The 24,116-nt window shown below is 39.1% G+C and overlaps 1 protein-coding gene across 5 annotated transcripts; it reads right to left on the bottom strand.

The window, feature by feature from the left end:
• Positions 1 to 9,483: 9,483 nt before the first annotated feature.
• LOC111339332 (galanin receptor type 1-like) lies at positions 9,484 to 19,039 on the bottom strand. 5 transcript variants are annotated; one of them, XM_088755151.1, is made up of 2 exons: positions 18,744 to 19,039; positions 9,484 to 11,689 (listed from the first exon to the last, which is right to left on the bottom strand). In XM_088755151.1, the coding sequence occupies exon 2, from the start codon at positions 11,522 to 11,524 to the stop codon at positions 10,223 to 10,225; it is 1,302 nt and encodes a 433-aa protein (XP_088611277.1). In that variant the 5' UTR covers positions 11,525 to 11,689; positions 18,744 to 19,039; the 3' UTR covers positions 9,484 to 10,222. The 5 variants fall into 5 exon arrangements, 4 of the variants coding, with proteins under 4 accessions (XP_088611277.1, XP_088611279.1, XP_088611278.1 ...); XM_088755153.1 differs by having other exon boundaries at positions 9,484 to 11,549; XM_088755152.1 differs by lacking the exon at positions 18,744 to 19,039 and adding an exon at positions 13,500 to 13,815 and having other exon boundaries at positions 9,484 to 11,549.
• Positions 19,040 to 24,116: the final 5,077 nt, after the last annotated feature.

The following is a 24,116-nucleotide window of genomic DNA, read 5'->3' as shown; positions in this document are numbered from 1 at the left end:
GAAACGTGAGAGTGAATGGAATGCGGTCGGAATCTTCCTTATGCGACGTTTGTAGTGCTGAATGTCGATCAATAAGTTGGGCGCGGTGGTAACCCGCTTGAATGACAGAAACAGGGTAACCACGTTTATCGAAAAACTGGCACATTGACTCTGATTTGTGGTGGAAATCAGAGTCATCACTGCATAAACGACGAAGTCTTAGAAACTGAGAAAAAGGAATAGAATTCTTAACGTGAGATGGATGCGAAGACGAATATAACAAGTAATTATGCGAGTCTGTAGGTTTGTAATACACACTAGTGCATAAACCGTTACCTTCAATTGAAACTTTGATGTCTAAAAAGGATAAAGAATTGTCAGAAATTTCCCAGGTATATTTCAGAGCCGGGTGAAAAGAATTGACTGCGGTTATGAACTGAGTGAGCTCCTCTCTGGTAGAGGAGGTAGCGCCGATACAGTCGTCGATGTAGCGACCGTAGAGTTCAGGTTTGGACCCGTTGTATTGGCTGAGAAATTTTAATGTCATTGTTGCCTATTGTGTCTAAAGTATGCGGAAGATCTGCACTCTCTCAATTTACAGATTTCTTAGATTCAAATAGCATTATACATCACTCACAAAGTGGGAACAGAAAACACCATTCCACGGAAACGGCTTTACTGCACTACACTGATGAATTGCTGAAGAACATGGATGATAAGAAAATATCTGTAATCGTCTTGCTAGACATGTCGAAAGCATTTGATAGCATCCGTCATGATCTTTTAATTAACAAACTTCATAAATTAGTTGTTTCATTTCCTACGTGTTCTTGGTTCCTAAGCTACTTATCGCAGCGTACGCAAGTTGTCAAGATAGAGGATTCCCTATCTGAGCCACTTCAGTTGAAGGCAGGGGTCCCCCAGGGATCCATCTTAGGCCCCGTGCTATTTACTCTTTACGTGAACGATCTTCTCCAGGTCCCTAAACACTGTAGAGCCCTGGGTTACGTGGATGACACCAAAGTTTTTATGGCACTTCCTTCTAGTCAGCTTTCGGAAGCTGTGGCTGCTGTAAACCAAGACCTCTGGGATATATCCAGTTGGTGCTGTGCCCACTCTCTGCTAATCAACCCCGACAAGACAAAACTAATTTTTGTTGGCGTTCCGCAACTTACAAGAAGTATATCAACTTTACCACCTGTAATGTTGCTAGGGAAGGAAGTAAAGCCTTCCTCTGTTACCAAAGACTTGGGTGTACACATCGATTGCCACCTTAACTATAACGAACATATTGCGAAAACTGCTTCAACCTGTACATACATGTCAAACCGCGTTAATAGGATAAAACATCTCCTGGACAGTAAAACTCTTGTTTTCTTGATGAACACTTTTATATTTAATAGGTTATATTATTGCTCCACGGTTTGGAGCAACACGACAAAAGAAAACATCAAAAAACTTCAATTAATCCAAAATTTCGCATGTAGAATCGTTTTAGGTCTTAAGAAATACGACCATGTCACGAAGGTCTGAAATCTCTAAATTGGCTCAATGTGAACGATAGACTGCTTACAAACGACTTATTAATGGTCCATAAGTGAATTCATGACCAGATACCCAGCTACCTTACTGGAAAATTTATTCAGCGTTCGAAGATTCACGACAGAAACACTAGATACAGTGGTGAATTAGACCTCCCAATTTGTAGATTAAAAACGGGGCAACGATTATGTGCTTTTCGGGGTGCAAAGCTGTATAATAACCTTCCAAACGAGATTAAGAAAACCTCTGACGTAAACAAAGTTTAAGGCTAAAGTCTATAATAAATTTTTAAATCTGTAATTTTTAATTTTAGAAAATTATGATATACTTATGTAATTAGTTGTTAGCATTGACGGCGGAAGAGCCCTAGACAGGGAGCTGTTCAAATAAAGTATGTATGTATGTATGTATGTATGTATGTGAGTACGCCATGTTTTAAATTTCGCGTCGTACACAAAACGTGAGTATGTGTTTGGTTTTGGAGCTGCAATTATTCATTTATTTCGCCGTTTTCGCTGTTATTTTGAATAATCTGTAGTTAACAGTACTTGTTTTTTCAGAGATAGACGATGGATTCCAGTTCCGAGTAAGTAGACTCCACATGTTTTCCTTATAAACAGAATGGATAAATTTATCATGTTGAGCATCAATTTATCATGTCATGTGAGAGGTCGGCTGATGTAAGTAGCGTGTAGTTATAATCAGAAGTCAAACTCGCAGTTTCTACAGCGAGCCTAATCAAAAGTTCTCGAGCGCTGCGATCTTTCTTTTGAAGTCTCGATACATTTTCCTCCTGTTTGCCATGTTTTCCGATTTATTCATGAATTGGTAATTTACTGGTTACTCTTATGCCGTTTCCGCGACTTGAGAAGAGATATATCGAAGATACTTGTTTTCTCGGCTTACCTTTAAAGCCAGTTTCAACTCACTACAAATAATACTCATTTCGAGAACCTCCATTACATTAATTTTTTTATACTTTATCAGAGACCAGCTAACTTCAGGATTTTCATCAAATTTCGTCAGGTAAGCCAAGAACATCAACCAAGAGAGGGAAGCGAAAATCTGTCTTAAACTCAGTCTCACTTTTATCTTGCAATGTAAATCTTTCATAATTCCAATAAAGATACTGTGGATTTTTCGACTTGTTAACATCATGCAACGACAGAAATTCATCCTCATTGATGATTTCCTCGCAAAAACTTAAAAGAAGGTCGTCCGGCGTTTTCCTGAAGGACGCTATTCTCGAGCAGGGGCTGGAAAAAGTTCACGTCTTGTTTACCTTTTCTTAAGTCTAAATTCTCGCATAAAGAACGGCGCTCTCGCCCCAGGCCTTTATATGCCGTGAAGTCCCAGAAGAAGACGCCTTCCTCAAATCTTAAGGTCCCTAATGTGGCCAAACATCGAACATTTTCAAATTATGGTGGCAACAGCCGAAAAATCGATTGGCTCATATTCGATTCTTAAGTTAGGTAGGCCTTATGGTGAAACAAAGCACTGCATACTTCGTTTGGCTGAATATCGATTTATTTTCGAGAAAATAAAAAAAAAATTAATTTCGTCCAAATGCCACTTTTGAAGCTCAAAATTTCAGACGAATCTCGGAGCGTCGCGCCACGAATTGAAAACACTTGAACCGATAAAAACTACTAAATCTTGAAAAACAACATCAATACATAATTTGACAGCAATTTGAGCGATTCTTGTTCATTTATTTACACAACGAAATTGAATTTATCCGACCTTCTTCTAACAACATTAAAGATAGGTCAAAAGTAATCTGTTATTTGACTATGTGCTATAAAAAATATTCGACTGAAAATCTGGCTTTTGGAAGGTGAAGTGTGGTTCTTTTCGATCTCCAAAGGATTTTTTGGGGAAATGATTCAGTGTAATTTAATCAAATTTTCAAGTTGGATAAAATGAGCTGATTTGACGATGCCGTCAGTTATTCGAAAATGTACATGTAACGTTGCTAGGAAACGAGGCTAGTCTCGCCCCAGGACTTGGAAGAGGAAGAGCGGAAAAATTGGGTCGGCCATCTTGTTGTGTTGATATAGTGTCGCCGCCGCTTATTGTATTAAAGGAGGTTTAGTAAACGTTACACTGGTGGCAGCGGTGGGATCCTGGATGAAATGACTTCGAGGGAAATGCTAGAGGGTGTTATCGAGCGGTTAACCAAGCAGTTGAAGCTGGAAAACGCAACTTTGCGATCGACAAACGAGGAATTTCGACAAACACAGGTGAGCCTTGAAGCGTTGGAGAAAGAACACAAACGAGTCGTCCAGCAGCTCGGCGAACTCAAGGAAAGGGAGTCCACACTCATCTGTGAGAAGGACAAAGCGAGGGAATCGGCGAAGAAAGCGTTGGAGAAGGTGTCGGAGATGGAAAGCAAACAGTTGCCTTTTAAGAGACAGTCGGCGAAATCGACTGTAGTGAAGCCCGAAAATTTTTCGGTTAGTGGAAACGACACAGACTTCCAGACGTTTTTGGATGAGTTTGAAGTCTGTGCGAGGATGAACGATTGGAGTGAAGAAGAAAAAGAAAATCAATTGGTTTTGTGCATGAAGGAGAAAGCACACGTGGTCATGTCCCAACTCCCGTTGGACGAAAAAAACTCCTACCAGCGCATGGTCAAGGCCCTAGGCGAAAAAATCGGAATGCGTCAGGTCCCCGAAGCCGCCAAAGCTACGCTCAAGGCTCGACGAAGAAAAGTAGGAAAAACCTTGTTGGATTTGAGCATTGATATTAAACGCCTTTATGGAGAGGCTTACCGGACTTTGAGCCCAGCTAGTTTAGAGCAAGCTTACACCGATGCACTTGGGGCCTCACTTGCAAAAGATGTGATTCGCTCTAAACCCTCGACATTAGATAAAGCCCTTTCAGAAGCTCTGGAGCTTGAAGTGTTGGAACTCAGAGCTATTAGAATGAGAGAGAGAGAGTTTGTGAACGATGTGTCAACCAATGGGGGAGAAGTTCGTGAGGTGCTAAACTTACCCCTACCAGGCTGGGCCCCCAAGCTTTCAACCATGATTGCATCAGCTACAGCAAAAGCAGCAACTGAAGCGGTGGTTAATGCAATCCCTTCAAGGAGTGTTCAAGGAAACTAAGCTCCTCCTCGATTCAGACAACCCAATGGCAGGGGTAGGGGATGTTGGTCATGTGGGTCTATGTATCATTTCCAGAGGAACTGCCCTCAGGGAAACTTCCGCAGGGCGGGGGACAGATCGTAACCGTGAGTCGCTCCCCGCCCGGAGACCAAGTACCAGAGATACGCATTAGTTTCATCCCACCTAGCGTGTTCTTGCTCGACTGCAAGTTCAAAGGGGTCCCTGTGAGTGCAGTGGTGGATTGTGGTAGCCCGATCTGCATTTTGAATAAGGAAGTGTTCAAACAGTTATCACCTTAAATGACACCCTGAGGAAGGTCACATCCAAGATTGTGGGTGCTGAGGGCTCACAATCCAGTATCCTTGGAATTGTGGAGCTAGACACCACTCTCGAGGGGATAAGAGCTAAGCAGCTGTTCTATGTTTGCGACAATCTGAAGCAGAATGCCCTACTTGGGATGGACTTTTTACAAAACAATAGGTGTGTTGTTGAATTTAATAGGGGAACCCTTCACGCTGGAAACGCCCAGATAAAACTGAGAGGCGAATCTCGTTGGGAGGTGCACAGGGTGTCACTGGTAGAAACTGTTACCATACAACCAGATCAGAAGGTTCTTCTTGTTTGCCAAGTCAAAGGGGTGAATTTGGAAGGAATTCATGGGATCCTAGAACCTCTGGAAAGGTTCTTTGAATGCTTCCCGATTGCGGTGCCCAGTTCTCTATCCTCGGTCAATAATGAATCGGTCCCAGTTCGTTTCTACAACTACTCCGGCTGGCCAGTTACCATCCACAAGGATACAAATGAAGAAGATTTCTGTCTAGTAGTAGAAAAGGGGCAAGCAATACCTACGCAACGCAGTTACAGAGTAGAAACCGCCTTTCCCGACAGCAATAAGAGACAACTGAATTGCAACGCGGTGTCAGTCGAAGCAGAGCTGAGTTGGGATGCAGTTGAGGAGATGAAAAAGCTATTCCCATAGACAATGACCAGCTAACAGAAGATCAGAAACTTAGCGTATGGAAAATCTTGGCCAAGCATTCCTAGGTGATATCGAGAGGGCCACACGACATTAGCCACTGCACTAAGGCCCAATTACGAATTAACAGTGGCTCTGCTCCCCCTTCAAGACCTCCCCTGCGCCGCTTTTCACCAGAACAAGAGAAGTACATAAACGAGGAGACGCAAAGGCTACTTGAGAGAGATGTGATAGAACCTTCCACCAGTCCTTGGAGTGCCCAAGTCGTCTTAGCTTCTAAAAAGGATGGCTCATACAGTTACTGTGTTGATTTTCGCAGACTAAACAGTGTCACCGTCAAGGAACACTACCTTATCCCGAAGGTGGAGGGCATGATTGATTCTCTTGGCGGAGCGACATTATTTTCAACTCTAGACTTCATCTCTGCATCTCTGCCTATCATTCGAAATCCACCCCGATGACAGAGGGAAAACAGCGTTCTCCACCAAGTAAGGACACTGGTAGTGGATGCGGGTTCCCGTTGGGCTTTGTAATGCAGCTCCCTTCTTTGTGCGCCAGATTGCTAGTTTGTTAACAGGAATGACCTGGGAAGAACTCTTGGCATTCTTTGATGATGTCCTGCTCTTTAGTCCCACCTTTGCCAAGCACTGTGAATCACTGGATCGTGCTCTTTCCCTCATTGAGGAGGCCGGGTTAAAAGTGAAACCAGAGAAATGCCGTATTCTACCAAAGCGCGTACCATTTGTTGGCCACATCTTATCAGCGCAAGGAGTGTCCACAGATCCTGAAAAGGTGTCTGCAGTGATGTCCTGGCCTCTCCCAACCACTGTGTCTGAGTTGCGTGTTTTCCTGGTCAAGGTTGGGTACTACCGAACGTTTATACCAGACTTTGCAACCCTTGCACACCCTCTGTTCCAACTAGAGGAGAAGGGGCGTCAGTTTATGTGGTCGATCGCCTCTCAGAAGTCTTTTGATGGCCTGAAACAAGCCCTATGTGCAGCGCCTGTGCTCGCCTTTCCACAATTTGACCTTCCTTTTGTGCTAGACACTGACGCTAGCACAACCGGCGTCGCTGCCGTTTTGTCTCAAGTGTAGGATGGTGAGAAGCGCCCCGTTGCGTATGCTGCGAAGGCCCTGACAAAATCGCAGCGGAAGTGGCCTCCAACCAAGCTTGAATGTATGCTCTTGTGTTCGGGACAGAATCCTTCTACCCTTATTTCATCAACGAGCAGTTTGTTGCTCGGCTGGACCATCAATCGTTAGTGTGGCTCCAGAGTTTTAAGCACCCCAAACCACAGGAAGCCCGATGGGTTGAGTACCTGCAGCAGTTTGACAAGAAAATAGAACATCGGCTTGGTCGTCTGCATACCAACACTGATGGCCTGTCGCGTAGACCTTGGCCAGAAGACCCACTGGTTGACAAGCTGGAGGAAACAAATGTCTCTAGCGCGCCACTGATTGTCAAAACGACGACCCATGTTGATAAGTCAACCCCCCCTGAGGGTATGCAGTCTGAACCTGGACAAACGCCCCCTGCCATGGTCAATGAGCACTTTATAACAGAGCAGTCCAAGGACAAACATCTACGAGCAGTGCGGCAGTGGCTGGAAGCAGGGAGGCGACCACCGAAGCAGGAGATGGAAGGGGCTAACCGACAGAAAACGGGAAACAGTAATCCTCTTCTTGCCTGTTCAAGGCGGATTGAGAGCAATTCCTCTAGTCTCGGTTTTTCCGGGCCAAAAGATGAAGTTGACCTAGTTCTTAGCCGAGCAGCCATATTCTCTCCTCCTGCTGACATACATTCCATGACAATTTGTCCCTCGCTTAGCGCAAAGCTTGGTTTGGGGTGAACGAGAGGCTCTAGTTCGAGGTGCAGAGTTCCTTCTGAGATATCAAACCATGCTCAATAATATATCGCCATATGATGCATTGATTGGCTTTGGACTTCTATAAGAAGTAGTCACATTCACTTCTTAAATTTATTATCTTGGAAGGAAGGATTTAAGGAGATAGGCACAACATGGGTTTCTTTACTTTCTTTTCTGGTTATATCTAGATGTCAATCTTTTCCCGATGGGCTTGAACATTCTGGTCTGACCAGACAACAGGTTTATGTTAAATTTCTCATTACGCATCAGCCACGCTCTATAATATTTCGCCATATAATGCATTGATGGCTTTGGACCCGACCATATTTGAGGCGGATAGATCACTACTTGGCCACCTTCTTGGGCAAGAATACTAAATAACTAACTAGTGAGTTGATTTTTCAAAGCCACTGTTTCCAAAATGCAAGTATTTGATGTAGGTATACCGACGCGCACTCGAGTATTCTGTGTCAGCTGGTGCAATGGTTACTCGTAGCGTTGCTCAGTTGAGTTCCGAGATACGCAGAAATGGTTTTATTTCCAGATGTGAGCTTTTTTTGGACCGCTGCTAGGAAAAAGTGGGTGTAAAAAATGTGAACGTGTTACCTGGGTCGTAGTCTTACTACCGACACGAGTAACTTAACAGGGCACAGTAGCGTCTGGAGAAGAAGTAGTATGAATATAAAGCTGTTGAACGTTGGCTTTTACAAACATTTCAGCGAAAGTTGTGGTTTCAGTCCAGGTTTGACCCTTATAAAATTTCCTTTAAATAAACAAATGTTCAAACACTACACTTTTCTTTCTCGCACATCTGCAGTGATGTATGATGGGATATGCCCTTTGCAGATCTTTCACGCTTTTCTTGTCCTAAAATGAGCTTTGTCCCCCGAAGTACCATGAAACATTCAATTATGATACATTAAATTATGATCGGAGTTAGATAATTGTTTGCTCCTGCTTCATAGTCCAATGTTTTACTTTTGCGTTTTAATGCAGGAGACCTCATTTTGAATCAATTAGCGTTATTCTGCACGCGAGAAAGATGTTTCTGAACCAGCAACGTTCCCCTTACATTTGGTTCACGGTTCGGTTGTAGACTTATAATTAAACAAAGAGCTCTTACGCGGAGCATTTCAACGAAATGGGAATAGAGAAACCCCAAGATACACTTTGTAAACAATCATTATCAGGATGTGTTGACTATCCTTTCAAGTTCTATTGCTATTGCGGAAGCAATACAACAATTTTAGGACTGCAATCCCCTTTTGTGATACAGCAATATGGACGGTAAGATGATATTATGTTAAATAAGCTGTAGATTGGATGTAAAATGCGAAGCAATTGAGTTTTTGTGTGAATGTAAACATTTTCGAATAACTGACGGCACGGTCAAAATCAGCTCATTTTATCCAATTTTAAAATTTGATTAAATTGCATTGAATCATTTCCCCAAAAAAATCCCTTGGAGATCAAAAATAACCACACTTCGCCTTCCGAAAGCCAGATTTTCAGTCGATTATTTTGTAGAGCACATAATTAAATAACGGGTTACTTTTGACCTATTTTTAATCTTGTTAGAAGAAGGTCGGTCAAATTCAATCAGATTGTGTAAATAAACGATTAAGAATTGCTCAAATTGTTGTCAACACATGTATTGATGTGTTTCAAGATTTGGTAGTTTTTATCGGTCCAGGTGTTTTCAAATCGTTGCGTGACGCTCCGAGATTTGTCTGAAATTTTGAGCTTCAAAAGCGGCATTTGGTAGAAATTCAGTTATTAACGATTTTCTCGAAAATAAATCGATATTCAGCCAAACGAAGTATGTAGTGCTCTGTTTCACCATAAGGCCTCCCTAACTTGAGAATATGAGCCGAATCGAGTTTTTGGCTGTTGCCACCAAATGTTAATGTGACTGTTGGTAACATTCGCTCTTAATTTCAACAAGAAACAAATAACAACAATAGTGGGTGTTATTACGCCCATGTATACATGGCTTGCCTGAAAAGGGTTAATCATTTAAAAAGTTTATTCATCATAACTCCATAGCATTTGTTCTGTTGCATAGTATGACTGACTATTATTGCTAAGGATTTCATCTGATAAGGTTCACATTTGAATACAGTTAAATAACTGAAATAGAGTAAAAGGCCATTTCCTCTGTAATTTTCTATCATCATTTTATTTTAGGTGGAACCATAGTTTTACAAGGACAACGCGCTACTTTTGTAACCGTCCAGTCCACAAAATATCATCTTCGCACAATACTACTGTTTCCTCAAGCTACTCTCTCATACAGTCTTATATAACACCAAACTTTTATTACGAAAACTAAACTTACGCGGTAATACACTAAAACACTTTATATATAAATCTTGTACTGCATGCAGAAATATCATACAATGATTAATCCTAGCGACTTAGTGAACCTATTGAACAATACAAGTAAATTCTGCGCTAGCATTCCGCATTCCAGTGTTGTAACAACTTCTAAAGACGCTTTTCCCAGGATATCGTTAGGTGATTAGAAGTGAATCAGTCTTAACAATATTATGCAGAGGCGATATTGCACGGTGCGAAGTTCCACCGTCACTTTATTACAGCCGATGTGTAATCGCATCATTTTATCTCCCTGATACTTGTTCTCCACCAGTAAGATGAAGACAATCCTTTTACTGATATGGAAAGAGAATGCATCGAAAGTCTTTTTTCTACTGCCGCCGTCCACGGCATTACCACGGTCATCGTTCCTACTGAGGGATAGTGAGAACAGCGAGGCTGCCTCTAACAGTGTTAGGGGAGGAGTGTTCCAACAGGGAAATCTGTGACGTTGAACTCGGAATTGCTGTTTCCGACGTCTTAAAAGTACTGTTCACATAAAAAGCGGGCATCTGATTGTGAGATGAATGTGCAGGTTGCCATGAACGTGAAACAAAATTACAGGAAAAACGATGTCGACGGTGTGTTAATTCCTTCAGTGCCTGACGGAAGTTTTTGCTGACCAATGAATAGATTACAGGATTCGAAGACGAATTGACTGCAACAAATAACACTAGAACGTATATCACATCATTATAGTATCTTTGACCGACGACCGCTGGCCATGAAGCAAGGACGATACGCATCGTATTTAGAGGAAGCATGGTTAAGGCAAACATCATCACCAAAGGCGTTAAGACTTTCCTCACTCGCTTGTTCTGTTTAAGTCGCTCTGCTTCAACTTTGGACCAACGTAAACGTTCATCACTTGATAGTGAATCGCCGCTTTGTGTCATTTTCATATCCTTCAGAAATTTGCTGCTGCGAGCAATTCTGCGTGCTATTCCAATATAGGTCAGTGCTATCACAAAGAGTGGCAATATATAAGACAACAATGTTAGCGCCGCGACATATGTGCGCAATAGTATAAACTTTTTATCCCAATGAGGCCAAACTGGACCACAATACTTTGCTTCATCGTTCTCCAGATATTTGTAAACAATGTTGAGTGGAATGGAAAAGAAGCAATATGATATTAGCCACACGACCCCCACAACGATTTTATCTGTTCTCAGGGAAGTCTTTCTTCCGCCACTGCGTTTGGCTTGAAGCGCGAGCACCTTCCTATATCTCTGTATGGCAATAATTGCAATAAACCATATGGATGATCCGATGAATAAGTCAGTAATAGGACCTAGGAAGAGGCAGAAAAATTTTCCAAGAGGCCATTTAAATGGAAGCTTCTCTTTGATTACTCCAATAGGCAGTGTTATCAACAAGTAGCCGAGGTCTGCAGTGGCCAAGTTTAAGAGATAGAGATCCACCCCAGTCTTCCTCATACCCATTCTACTTATGATAATTATCACGAAGACGTTACCCACTACACCGAACAGAGCAATTAACAATTGTAAACTTAGCTTTAGCGTCTCTTTTAAGGGCATCTCTGCCTCTCCCAGCCTTGCCATAGAGTTACTTTCGGGGGTATTTATCTGAGCAGAGCTTGTCATATTTCCGTTATATGTTGTGTTTCCGCAATGTGTTGTCGAGCAATTCTGTAGAAGTTCGGTGGACATGTTCCTTCGCTGTTACCTTGTGAGCCTTGAAATGAAAGCGGAACTGTTAGCAATTGCCTTTCCTCAAGTGAGAGCTAAAGAGATGTCCGTCTGCTTGTCGTTAGCCCTTTGGAAAACTTCACTTAAACCCTTTAGGTCTTTAGGTCTTGGAAAGATCGCTTCCTTCTGCGAGATATTGAAGAAACAGCATTCAGTAAAAGGACAACAAGTTTTATACCTGGTGAATTTAAATTACAATTGTGGAGCTTTCAAGAGAGCCATTAGGAGAAGCTACCCAACGGGGCTGAGCCCTTTCATGCGGTTTATTCCGTTTATGAAACACCAAGAAAAAAAAAGAATGATATCACGTACTGAATTAGCTAAGCATCCTTTTAAGATGTTTCTTTTTTGAGTCCTCGGTGTTATCAACCAAGTGTCCCCTACTGTTTAGCCGTTAATTAGAAAGAGTTGCTGCGTCTGTTCAGGGCAATATCTGTTGATATCGCGGTATCTTTGATCTTCCGCGTCAAAGGTTCTTAAACTAAGACTAAATCTTACGAATAAAAAAAGGTGAAAAGAAAAACTGAACCTTAAATGAAAAGAGGTTTATGAGAGAGGTGTTCTGCATTCAGCTTAGCGTGCTAAGGCTGATGAGGCCGAAACGTTGCAACAGACGTTCATCAGCTGCGTCTCAATTAACGTTATTTGCCTATTGAAACGGAAATGTCTTCTTTAAAATCCAATGTCGTTCTTGTACTCATCGGATGCAAAGGCAAACTACTCAAGACAACATAAATCCCAGCATGTAAGAATAATTTTTGCTTTGGTAATTGGGAACCCTATTCTAATTAAAAGACCAAATCGAAATGTAAATCGTAAGCCGAGAGCTGTCTGCCAAAACTTTCAAACAAAACTGAACGCATGGATGATTATAACAACTTAAAAATATAAATTCTGAAATAGTTTCGTATGATTCATTGCTATGAAAGAAAGGTTCTCTGCCCAAAAGGGCTCATTGCCCAGTATTTGAATCGCAAATGACAGTGAAATATAAACTGACACAAAAACAACCCTTATAATGTCTACAGACGTTTATCTAACAGGCAGGAAGTTTGCTTTAGAGAAGTTTTTTTTTTAATGTAATTGTGAATATGAAGTTCGATTTGACCGATTTCAGAGAATCCAAAAACTTTCTTTGTAGTGAGTTAGCCACACTGGAAAACTGGATTGCAAAGAAAATCAAATTTTCCCAAGCTACTATATTTTTTTACCCATGTACAATTGCTGTGGCTTTTTCACTTTTACCATCGCGGGGGCATTATCATAATGCCCTGGGGAGATGAAAAAAACTTATTAATTTTGTTCGTTTTGCTGCCGCAAGACTGGGTATGCCGCATTGTAAAAGACAAACTAATTGACAAAATAAATCGTTATGATTAAGGAACATGAAACAAACCAAAAGTGTTTTACGCCATAAAAATTATAATTGACTAAGCTGATAAATAGATGAACAAATAAAATAGCAAATGAAATAATTGATTGAAGCGTTTTCACAAACACGGAAATTTGTTGTCAATATATTCTTTCTTCTGGGAAAGTAGCAACTGAATGTGTTAAGACTGATATCACAGGGTTGATCCTCGCACCTAACTCTTGATTCTTGGCAATAAAGTTAATGAAAAAGAAAAATTTCCTGAAACCTTGTTTCGATTGGAAAGTTTATCTTCCATGCTATTGGATAAAAAAGGATAGAGAAAAAAAATTAATAATCTAGCGAGGTGCTTGAGTTAACAAAGGAGAAGAAAACGAAGGCAAAAAAAAATGGAAAAGAAAAAAAGAAATGTCTGAAGCCACTTAGTGATGGGACGTGCTTCGTAATTAACATGGAAATTATAGAAATAAACTGTATAGAGGTAACCGGTTTAGATACCATGGGGTCATATGAAGAGGGAGAAACTTGTGATAAATGATAACTACATTTACCGTAGGAAATCACCTGAATTGTTCTAACGGTGCGGCCTTTGATTTTACACGCAAGTTAAGATGGTAATATCGCTTTCATCAATTCAGATGCAAACGTTTCTGACCAAATCTTTCCTGAAAACGTTTCCATTTTTAAGAACCAGAGAAATTCTCGTCTAAATATGACATCTTTGAGTCACATCCGTGTTAAATAGGTCAAGTATTGAATTAATCCGAAAATTAAAATTGCATCCTATTGAAATGAAAAAAATTATTACCTAACAATAAAAAAAAAGAAAACACGCTTCACTCACGGAACAATTTATCATAAGATGTTTAAAAAAATTCTCATCCGCATCGCTTGAAGAGCATCTTTTTCTTTTTCACTTTTTCACTTCCAAGAACTAGCGCTTAAATATTTTACCTAAACAACACCAAGCAGTTTTTTAGACGCTAGGATGAGTCTCGTGGTTTAAGCATTTCTTTCTAATCAATTTGATTGAAGTAATTTATAAGCTGAACCAGAATTTCGTTGGGGTGTAGATATTAGTGGCAAATATACATATTCACCAAGGATAACTAAAATTGATTCATCCTTGAAAAGAATAGAACCAAGCTAAAAGTCGTGGATTCTTTTTTGTCGTTAGACCTACAACAGAACTTTTGTTAATAAAAATTCCCCTGCATAAGGAGATGAAGCTCTCCAAAGCGAAATAAAATAAATTGAAAGTATTTTTTTAAAGCTGCCATTTAATCCTAAGACTCTTCCTGCCTAGCGTGTTGATGGCATCTTTAATTGTTGTTTGGACTTTTACATTCAATATCGCCCGAGGAAATGAATTCAATTTTTCCAAAACATTATTTTCCTTTAGTTTCCTGCAGCTCTCTAAGCATTTAGCACAGACTATCTAAACGACATGAAAATAATGAGAGCAACAAAAATTAGCTATATTTACATTTTCGCGTTTGAAAACCCGTGAAAGAGGAAGTACTTTTCGTAATACACTAGCAACGTTTTTAAGTTAATAAGACTAAAATAAAATAGTCAGTTATTTGAGGAAGGAAGTTGAACCGCGTTAATTGCACAGATCTCCGTTTGCAAACTTCTTGTAATTGAACACGCCATTCTGAGTTGTCCTTTACGAGGTTTTTAAAAAAAAAAATACGGAGAGAAAGTTGAACTGCACCAGAAAATTCTTGTTTGTTATGTGGCCAAACTCGATGTTGATAGAGTTTCAGAAGATTTTTCACACGGGAACGTGTATATGTAATCAGAATATAAAACTATAAACATTATCTCATTTCGAAGACCGTTGATCAAGGAAACTTTACAAAATAACAGAGCAATATTCGCTAAATTGGCCCTCTTGATTTGTATTTTTTTTTTCTTTTCTCTTCTTTTCAGGGAAAAAAAGTTAACAAAATACATTTGTTCAGTGAAATCGTCAGACAGCACTGGGGTAAAACAGAAGTAGTGTTTAATACCTGTAGCATGGTCTCTAAAAATTTAATGTTTCTCTTCATGTTAGATTTAAACACACCGGAGCCAACCATACGCGTGTTTACAATTTGAGTTTTTGAAAGATATTAGGCCAAATTAGCGGAAATTCTGTTGAAATTAATTTAATAACTAGAGTACCGGGTAAATCGGAAACTTTAACTGTATCAAGTATGAGTAAAACAAGACAAATAGAAAAAAATTAAAGAAAACGCTTATCTCACGCAACACAAATGTTGGCAATAACTTCTCATCTACATTTTTTGACTTCGTTTAAAATATGAATGTCGATGAAATATTGGTAAAAAATAAAACTTCCAAAGATGAGTTAATGTTTATCCACCCGCAAGAAAAGCTTTTCCTTAAACCTTCAAAACGATCACTTCCACTATGACTGATCTAATCCTACGTTCTCCCGCTCCTTTTGTATCTGACAAGTAAGGGTGATGTTCATTACGATGTGAATCGTGCAAATCTTTTTGCATGGTTAAGCAAGTAACGTCTCTTTAACACCTACAGCCTACCAGAGCATAGAATAGGCTAAAAAGGTATGAAGAATCTGTCGGCCAAATTGCAATAACAAGTCAAGTAACCAACAAAAAGTAACGGAAAGTTTGGATCCTTCGCCTGAAGTTGAAGAAACGTCGCCAAACAACTGAGTGTTCGTGTGATTCACGTCACATGCCGTGAACATCACTTGGCGGACGATGAAAATTCACTTCGCTCTTTATCATCTTGTTCCTTTTTTATTTCCATTTTTTCATTTTTTTGTTCCTTGAAGGGCAGAGGAGAGTATGGTTTTTTTCTTTTATTATTTTACGCTGGTAGAAGAGTATATCTTAAACTTGCATTGTATTCACCAGTGTTACATTACTGAATATGTTCTTGGTGTTTCTGTTTATAATGCATTTTAATTCCCTTGCTCAACTTTACATTTATTACGATAGCATTATGAAAGAAATACAAATAAATTTTTTTTTTGGTGTACTCTCTTACAGACTGGAAAAAAATTCCACTCTTATTCAAAAATCCCCAAATAAATGATATAAATCATGTTTAGTGTGCGTTAAACAGTTAGAAAGTACTAAAAGCACCCAGTAAGTTACTGATTGCAGCCCGCTTACTTGAGAAAATTGTTTTTAAAATTCAAGAGGCTCAACGACAGAAAACGGTTTGCATGATATGGCGTGATCATCAATTTATAGCTTTTGCGTTAATATCATAATGTTTACGCGTTACAATAATCCTATTCTGCAGAGTAGAAAGATTTTAGATATAGGATGTACATCGAGCGTCCCATGCGAAAAGACAAAAACAGAAGAGTAAAAAGGGCAATCACGTCGAAGCTTACTGCTGGTAGCTTTGCTACAAAATTTATTTCTCACAATTGTTTCCTTGTTTTTGTTTTTGTTTATTTTTTTAATTGAAACTAGGCAACCGTTGTGCCTCATAGTGTTTTCCTTAGCATTTAAATTAGTCGATAGATTTTCAACCTTCCTAACGTTTTTTCTTTGAAACATCAGAAAAGTTAAGCAAGACGTTTACTGCAAACGGGAAACGGCAAAGAAGACCTCGGAACATTTTCCGCCATTTTTTACTTCTGTCGTTTGCCTCCTGCTGATTTGAACGTCAAGAAAGGAGGTTTGACGTTTATTAAAACGTGAGTAATAAGTGTGTTTTTTAGTGCTGTTAGTCAAACCTGAGTTATCGCGCTTTTCGAGGCGAAGTTTCGTTACTCCTTCTTTAAGGTGAAACGGCTGACTTGTGTTGACCTTATCAAGAAATATCGGAAAAGTGAAAAAACTAAGCGTCGTGAATATCTTACTGCTCTTTGTTTTGAAAGCGCTTTGCGACTTTCTGCCGTTATGGAAATGGTTAAAGTCAGACGATTTGAAGACGCTGCGAATTGAAACGTTGCGAATTAATTATCGCATCCTTTTTAAATGGGAGAATAGCTTATTACTTAAGCGTAGCCATTATTTTTGTTTACTGGGATAGTTTTTACTTTCCGACGGCCGCCCATAGAAACAGAACAATTCTCATGTTTAATAAGGTAAAAATGGCACATATGTCGAATTTTTAAACCTTTAAACTTGAAAAAATTTCTGGTAAAATAAGTCCACGGAAACTTTAACAATCTTTTCTTAAAGTGTTATGGGACTTTCATCATTCTCGATATTTCAGAAATACGTTGTCAAGTGCCAGAAGTTAAGACGGCAAACGGCAATAGTCAAACGTCAAGTATCAGTTTCCCGTTTACTGTTAACGACAGGCTGAACTTCTAATTCTTTAATTTAAACATCTCTCGGGATGACGAGTACCAATGTAATACGACTAAGGGCTAACGCTCGAAACGTCAGCTTTTGTAATCGTTACGGTGGCCAATTTACCATTTCAACTTTGTTGATATACCAATGTAATAGTTTGTTTTTTATCTGTAGGTTCCTGTCATACTCGGTTTTTCTTGTTATTTGTATTTTTTTCTTTTGATTTGATAAGAAAAGCAACAAAATTAAACTGTTAAAAGAGAATGATAAGAAGCCAAAAACTATTTCACTAGTTTTAAAAATATTGCTCTGCAAACGATTTTCTTCAGAGCCTATGAATTTGACTTGTTCCATGCCTGATTAGTATGCGCAGACGTTAGAATCCCCATGTACTATTAGTTTTGTTTTCTCCCCAGAATTTAGTTTGAAATGTTCGTTTTTTGAGAATCAACATTCTATAAAAAGCCCATTAGTGATATTATAGCATCCGGATGTCCACCAAGAAATTTACTTGTATACTGACATTGTTTTTTTCTGTCGAACTTCACGCGCTCATTATATAAACGTCAACAACCAAGGAAGCTTTTAATTTCGATTACTTGTTTTGATAAAAACCCTTTCAATTTTTTTTTTATTCCTTTGAAAATTATTCACCGCTCAGGTGAATTTTTGCTTTTGAGATTGGAAACTTGTAATTCGGTCATTATGCCCAAAAAGCTTTTACAGAAAAGTTACATTAAAGGCTTTGTCTTGAAACAGTACTAATGATCGAAGGCAGTTTAAGAGCCCCCGGGTTCCTTATTTTAAGCGCAATAGATTAATGAAGAGACGTCACAACTTAAAGTGTGATGGCGACGGATAGCGCATTGCAACTTATGCTAATAGTCTTGTGGTTGATTAAAAAAATGGAGTTAGACAACAGACAAAGGTAATATTCTTCTAAGATTTTTTCTTTCAGTGAGAAACACGTTCTAAGGATTTTTTATCGAATTAAATTAAAAGTTAACAGTTATCCCTTAGAAATAAGAAACCACGAATTGGTTGTATCACAGAACGATTCCAAATATCGTACAAGTACCGGTGAAAAAAGCAGAGATTAGATTTTAAAATGTAATATCAATTCTGTTCCCACTTTCTAGACCTTTTAAAAGCTTTACTTGACATCCTACTATAACACGTGGTGAAGGATCACTAAGTATATTAAACATGTTATACAACATTCACTTCTTCACAGAAATATTGTTAAAGAGAGAGCGATCGATTCATATCAATTACTTTCTGGACTAAACCGTAGCATTGAAAAAACTGTCTTTGTATGAGAGACTGATTAATAAAATGCACTAGAGAAAAAGGTAAAATTTCAATGGAATATTACCGTATCTTGAAATTATAGTGAACTCGATCTCTGAAGTTTAACTCGTGTGCTTTGCCTGTCATGCTCACTAACATTCATTTAGAATCTGAGTCACCTCTCTTATTATTACAAGCAAACTACCACTTTATTTGAAATTACCTTCCTTAGACAGTCACACCGAAGACGCGGAAGATCTAGAAAGACGATCTATCTGTGCAGAACAATCGCTTCTGTTCAAGAGTAGAATGTCAAATTCGTTAAAATCCCTTGATCCATTATGCAAGCCTCTGTCTTCTGTTGTTGAGAATTATCCTTTTTCCTAAGACAAAGTAAGCATTACTGCACTTGCTTGTGATGTGATGAAATCACCCAAACTGTAGATGACAAAAATGATAACTGCTTATTTCCGGCGCCGAAAATCGAATAAAAAATCGAAGTCAAGAACACCAGCTGACGGTCGATAAATTGGCATTAAAATCCTGTCATAGCCGGAAAGAAGAGCTGGTGGTAAGGTCGTCGCGTTTCAATCAATCTCCAAATGTTTTCTCTTAGTAGTCATTTAAAGGCCAAAAATTATTTGAACTAAAAATTTTTCCACCCATTTTCGTTTCTATATTTTTACAAATCAAAAGAAGTGGTCAAACAATTTATTTTATCTCAGTAAAACAGCTCTCGCAAATGTGAGAAAAACCTTGAGTATTGAGTGTAGTTTAGCAGACAGTAAGTACCATCACTTACGGATCAATAAAAATATCAAATATTCCCTCATAGAGATATGAATATTTATTAACCAACTACACTCCGTAGAGTACAAATAGAGAGACAAATAGAGAGTACAAGTAGAGAGACAAACGCCCAAGACGTGTTAAAATATCACGCGGTATTTGTACTCCAGAGAACCGGTTAGAAAGGTTTTCTCGCATCGCGCAAGCGACGAATTGGGTTGAAGTTACAAAAAAAATGGCGCACAATTTAAATCATTTTTCTGACGACGAAGAGTCGGAATGGCTGGCGACAGTGAGGTTTCATCATTTATTGAAGAAAATAGAAACAGCAATACGACAACGCGCCAATTCCGTACCGTTTCGCATACTTTAGTCACGCACTCCCCGTAAATAAATGATAAATAACTTATTAGACGTTTTGGTGAGTCGTATCGCTGAGTATTTATACCCGTTGTTTGTATTTTGACTCGTCAAAATACAGCAGAACTCGTAAATATGCTCAGCGATACCACACAACAAAACGTCTAATGAGATATATGTATTTGAGTATAAAGTCATGATGGGTCTAAAAGTACTTACGAGTGACCACGAGTGGCCACGAGTGACCACGAGTGACCACGAGTGACCACGAGTGATATTAAATAAAAATATCTCAGTTTTGTTACTATGACGTCATTACGCAATCAAATTCACATCATTTCATCAAATACCTATTAGAAAGGAGACTATTGACTGAATATTTTCCGCGGCATACGTCCGATAATTGAAAAAAAAGTCCAAAAAAATATATTTAAAAACCATAACTACAGCAAAACGCATATTTTATTATATTTCATTATATTACCACGGTAACTTTATCCTCGTCGTCGCTTAGAACGATTAAATGCCTTCGATCTTTCTTTTTCTTTACAAGACTTTCCTTTTTGGCGGAAATATCTTTACGCTTCTTGTTTAATAAGTCAGCCATGACCGAACTTGGGCATATGGTATTTCGAGGGCTGGACTGGACTGGACTGGACTAGTAAAACGCAGACTAGTAAAGCGCGGACCAGTAAAACGCGGACTAGTAAACGCGGACTAGTAAAATGTGGACTAGTAAAACGCGGACTAGTAAAACACGGACTAGTAGAACGAGGACTAGTAAAACGCGGACTAGTAAAACGTGGACTAGTAAAACGTGGACTAGTGAAACGCGGACTAGTAAAACGCGGACTAGTAAAACGCGGACCTAGTAAAACGCGGACTAGTAAAACGTGGACTAATAAAACGTGGACTAGTGAAACGCGGACTAGTGAAACGCGGACTAGTAAAACGCGGACTAGTGAAACGCGGACTAGTAAAACGCGGACTAGTAGAACGAGGACTAGTAAAACGCGGACTAGTAAAACGCGGACTAGTAAAACGCTGAAAGTATTTTTTATTTCCAACAACGATTAATATTCGAAGATTTACCTCTGTTCCGTTTTAAAATGTCACGGAAAGTCAAATTGTAAGTGAATGCAAATGTATTTTGGAGTTGTCAGTCTTCTTGTTTGTTTTCTGTAATGGCGTGTGTAAATCGGTGTTTCTTCCACCGAAAAGCTGAAGTTAATGAGACTCTTTCTACCTAGATACAAGGAGATTTAATGCGACTTTTATTCATCGAATTCCTGCGTTTCTGCCGTGAAATCTACGACGAAAGTGTATTTTAAGATTTTGAACTGCTGCTGAATAAAATTCTTTCTTTGTTAGCCTAAACTTATAAAATCGTTTGTATCTGGCGCATGTCAAACCCATTTGTAGCTTAAAGGTCAAACAGGGATTGTCACTCACTGAATTTGCTCGCCATCAAGTCTTGTGATCGCCTTCGTACGAAATTGTTTTTTTGTTGTTGTTGTTGTTAAGTCCGCGTTTCACTAGTCAGCGTTTTACTAGTCCACGTTTTACTAGTCCGCGTTTTACTAGTCGGGTCGGCGTTTTACTATTCCGCGTTTTACTAGTCCGCGTTTTACTAGTCTGCGTTTTACTAGTCCGCGTTTTACTAGTCCGCGTTTTACTAGTCAGCGTTTTACTAGTCCGCCTTTTACTAGTCCACGTTTTACTAGTCCGCGTTTTACTAGTCCACGTTTTACTAGTCCGCGTTTTACTAGTCCGCGTTGTACTAGTCCGCGCTTTACTAGTCCGCGTTTTACTAGTCCAGTCCAGTCCAGTCCAGTCCAGTCCTCGAAATATCATCTGCCCCGGACTTGACAAGAAACGCGCAAACCCATTCTAAAGCGCGCGGAAACGCCCAAAATGCCCCCCATGGTGTCTAGCTGCCTAGTTCCCAGGTTATTTTTGTATACTATTTTTGGAATCACACGGAGAGGTTAGGTGCAATAAAAAGTTGTCATGATAAACATATATTCATACGAATTGTTCACGACCCAAACGATATATAAGCTAAGAAAATAGCCGGACTATTACTTTGACTCTAGGAGTAGTGAGTTTACGACGCAAAACCCAATGAAGGACTTGTCGAGACATCTCGTCGGCAGTACATTTGAAAGTTGGGTTGTTAAAATAGAGCCAAATAAAATGGTCATGTAATATTTATGACTATTCTTAAAATCGTTTTTGTTTTCAACCTATCATAACCGTGCAATCTGTAATGTATAGTCCACAATGCAGGTTTTTAAATATTATTGCATCTGTTTTCATTAATTTCAAATCCTCCGCTATTCATTTATACAGTGAATAACTTCAGTTTTCGTGGGTAAGTCATTATTTCATGAAATTAAGTCAAAATGATTCCGTAATGACGTCACAGTAAGCAAACTGAGATATTTTTATTTAATCTCACTCGTGGTCGCTCGTGGTCACTCGTGGTCGCTCGTGGTCGCTCGTGGTCACTCGTGGTCACTCGTGGTCACTCGTAAGTACTTTTAGACCCTATCTAAAGTCGTCGCTTTAAAGATAAGTTTAGTTTCATTTAAGATGATCGGCAGATTTATATGTCCCAAGCGGTTATGGTTGCTTATTAGTAAAGCACAATGATAACAAATTCCTATTGTATGCCCCGCAATGAAACCTATTCTCAAATTAATTACAACCTTTTTCTTTGCTGATATTCCCTATTTGTGGGCCGTTTAGGGCGAATATCATCAGTGGAAAACAAAGATGATCGAAAGTTCTATCGACAAGGTTGCTTAAAAACCGAAAGGTTGCTTAAAAACCAATTACAGAGGGGTACCATATCGGATTATAATTCTGGGTCTAAAATGATTTTTTTTTTTTTATAAAGCTTGGTCAAACGGCGATAGAAAGAATCAGATATCATTAAGTGAGCATTTTTTAATATCTTCTTTGTAAACATACATGCACTGGGAAGTTATTACGAACCAGCAATGATTGCAATTGGGATCATAGTCACCACTCAGTTAATTCCATATCCTGACCTAACTCTGGTATAAACGTCAAGATTGTAAATATTGTTTAGGAAATGAAAGGAAGAGTTAAGCTGTTTTGGGTTCACTCACTGTAGTTAACCTATACAGTTTCGCTCAAAAATGACAGTTTACATCACTTATTAATTCATTTTACTTCAGGCCTGTTGTTTTTTAAGCTATTTTTGTTTCTATCATGACTCGTTTTAAAAGTCGAATCATTGGACGCAATCGATCGCGACAGAGAGCAAATCCTGAGGACTAAGACAAATCAACAGCCTCTTGCAAAAATTAAGGCGATCAGTTATTTTGCAAGGTCTGTTCTGTCGCACTTAGTATACTAAGATGAGCTGTCGCATTCGAATAACACTTGTCTGATCGCACTTTGTAAACTTGGTATAGATGATCGGAGGGCAAGAAGACCCAATGATAGTTACCATTTCTGTCCAAGATTACGATGATAATAATGATGATGATGATGATGATGATGATGATAATGATGATGATGATGATAATGATTACGATAATCATAAAGATAGTATATGTCATATTATTAAATAGCTTAGGCTAAGGGCCGATGTAACGCTCGCTCTGATTGGCTAAGAGCGAGAGTATTATACAGCGGTAATCCACACGGACCGATTATGGATTAGGCGTATTAGAAAGAGCGCAAAATATCAGAATTTCACACGTTCTTTAAAAATTCGAACGCATTAAAATGATGAGGCCGATTGACAGTCAGAAAGTGTAGGCTCAATTTAATAAAGCAACAAAAGTTTTAGAAGAACAGCGAAGGTACAGTTTGAAATTACCTATGAGATTGTGCTGGAAGGGACAAGGTAAACAAACAACAATACATTCAGGCTCATATCTAATATAAAAAACTGCAAAAAATTTCGCATTGGAAAGCTATCACTGACATGATAACACTTAAACGAAAATTTTCCTAAATAAATTTTGTAAAGAGGCCACTTTTGACTTACCAGCTAACCTTGGAGAACACAATTGAAGAACAATCACAGGCAAAGCTTTCTGTGTCACAAATCATCAACGTTAGATCTGACATGCATCCTTAGCAGAACACCACCAAAAAATCTAGTATCACAACAGTTACTGGAAGTTTAAATTTTGTCACAGTTAGGTTAGTGGTTCTCATCTATAGATTCACACGCTCAGTCAACAGTCAAAATCAAATAAGCTTCCAGGAACATTAGAAGTGAATTAACAGTCGAGCTGTTTCTGTTGGCAGCAGAGTATTTCTGACCACAACAGGAAGTCTTAAATACTCAAAAGCTTGTTAAGTTCATCCATAAATCTCCTTGAAGGTGAAGATATGTTGTCGAAAGCGGAGGCGAAGATCGACATTTTCTGAAAGGTGCATTCCGAACGTTTGCATTTTCTTT

This window comes from Stylophora pistillata, chromosome 3 (genome assembly GCF_964205215.1).
Source record: "Stylophora pistillata chromosome 3, jaStyPist1.2, whole genome shotgun sequence".
NCBI lineage: Eukaryota > Metazoa > Cnidaria > Anthozoa > Scleractinia > Pocilloporidae > Stylophora > Stylophora pistillata.
This window is presented reverse-complemented; position numbering and strand designations above follow the sequence as displayed.

What these genes read in the sequence shown, in the direction of transcription:
- LOC111339332 (XM_088755151.1), bottom strand. Translation starts at nt 11,524, where the DNA reads ATGTCCACCGAACTTCTACAGAATTGCTCGACAACACATTGCGGAAAC.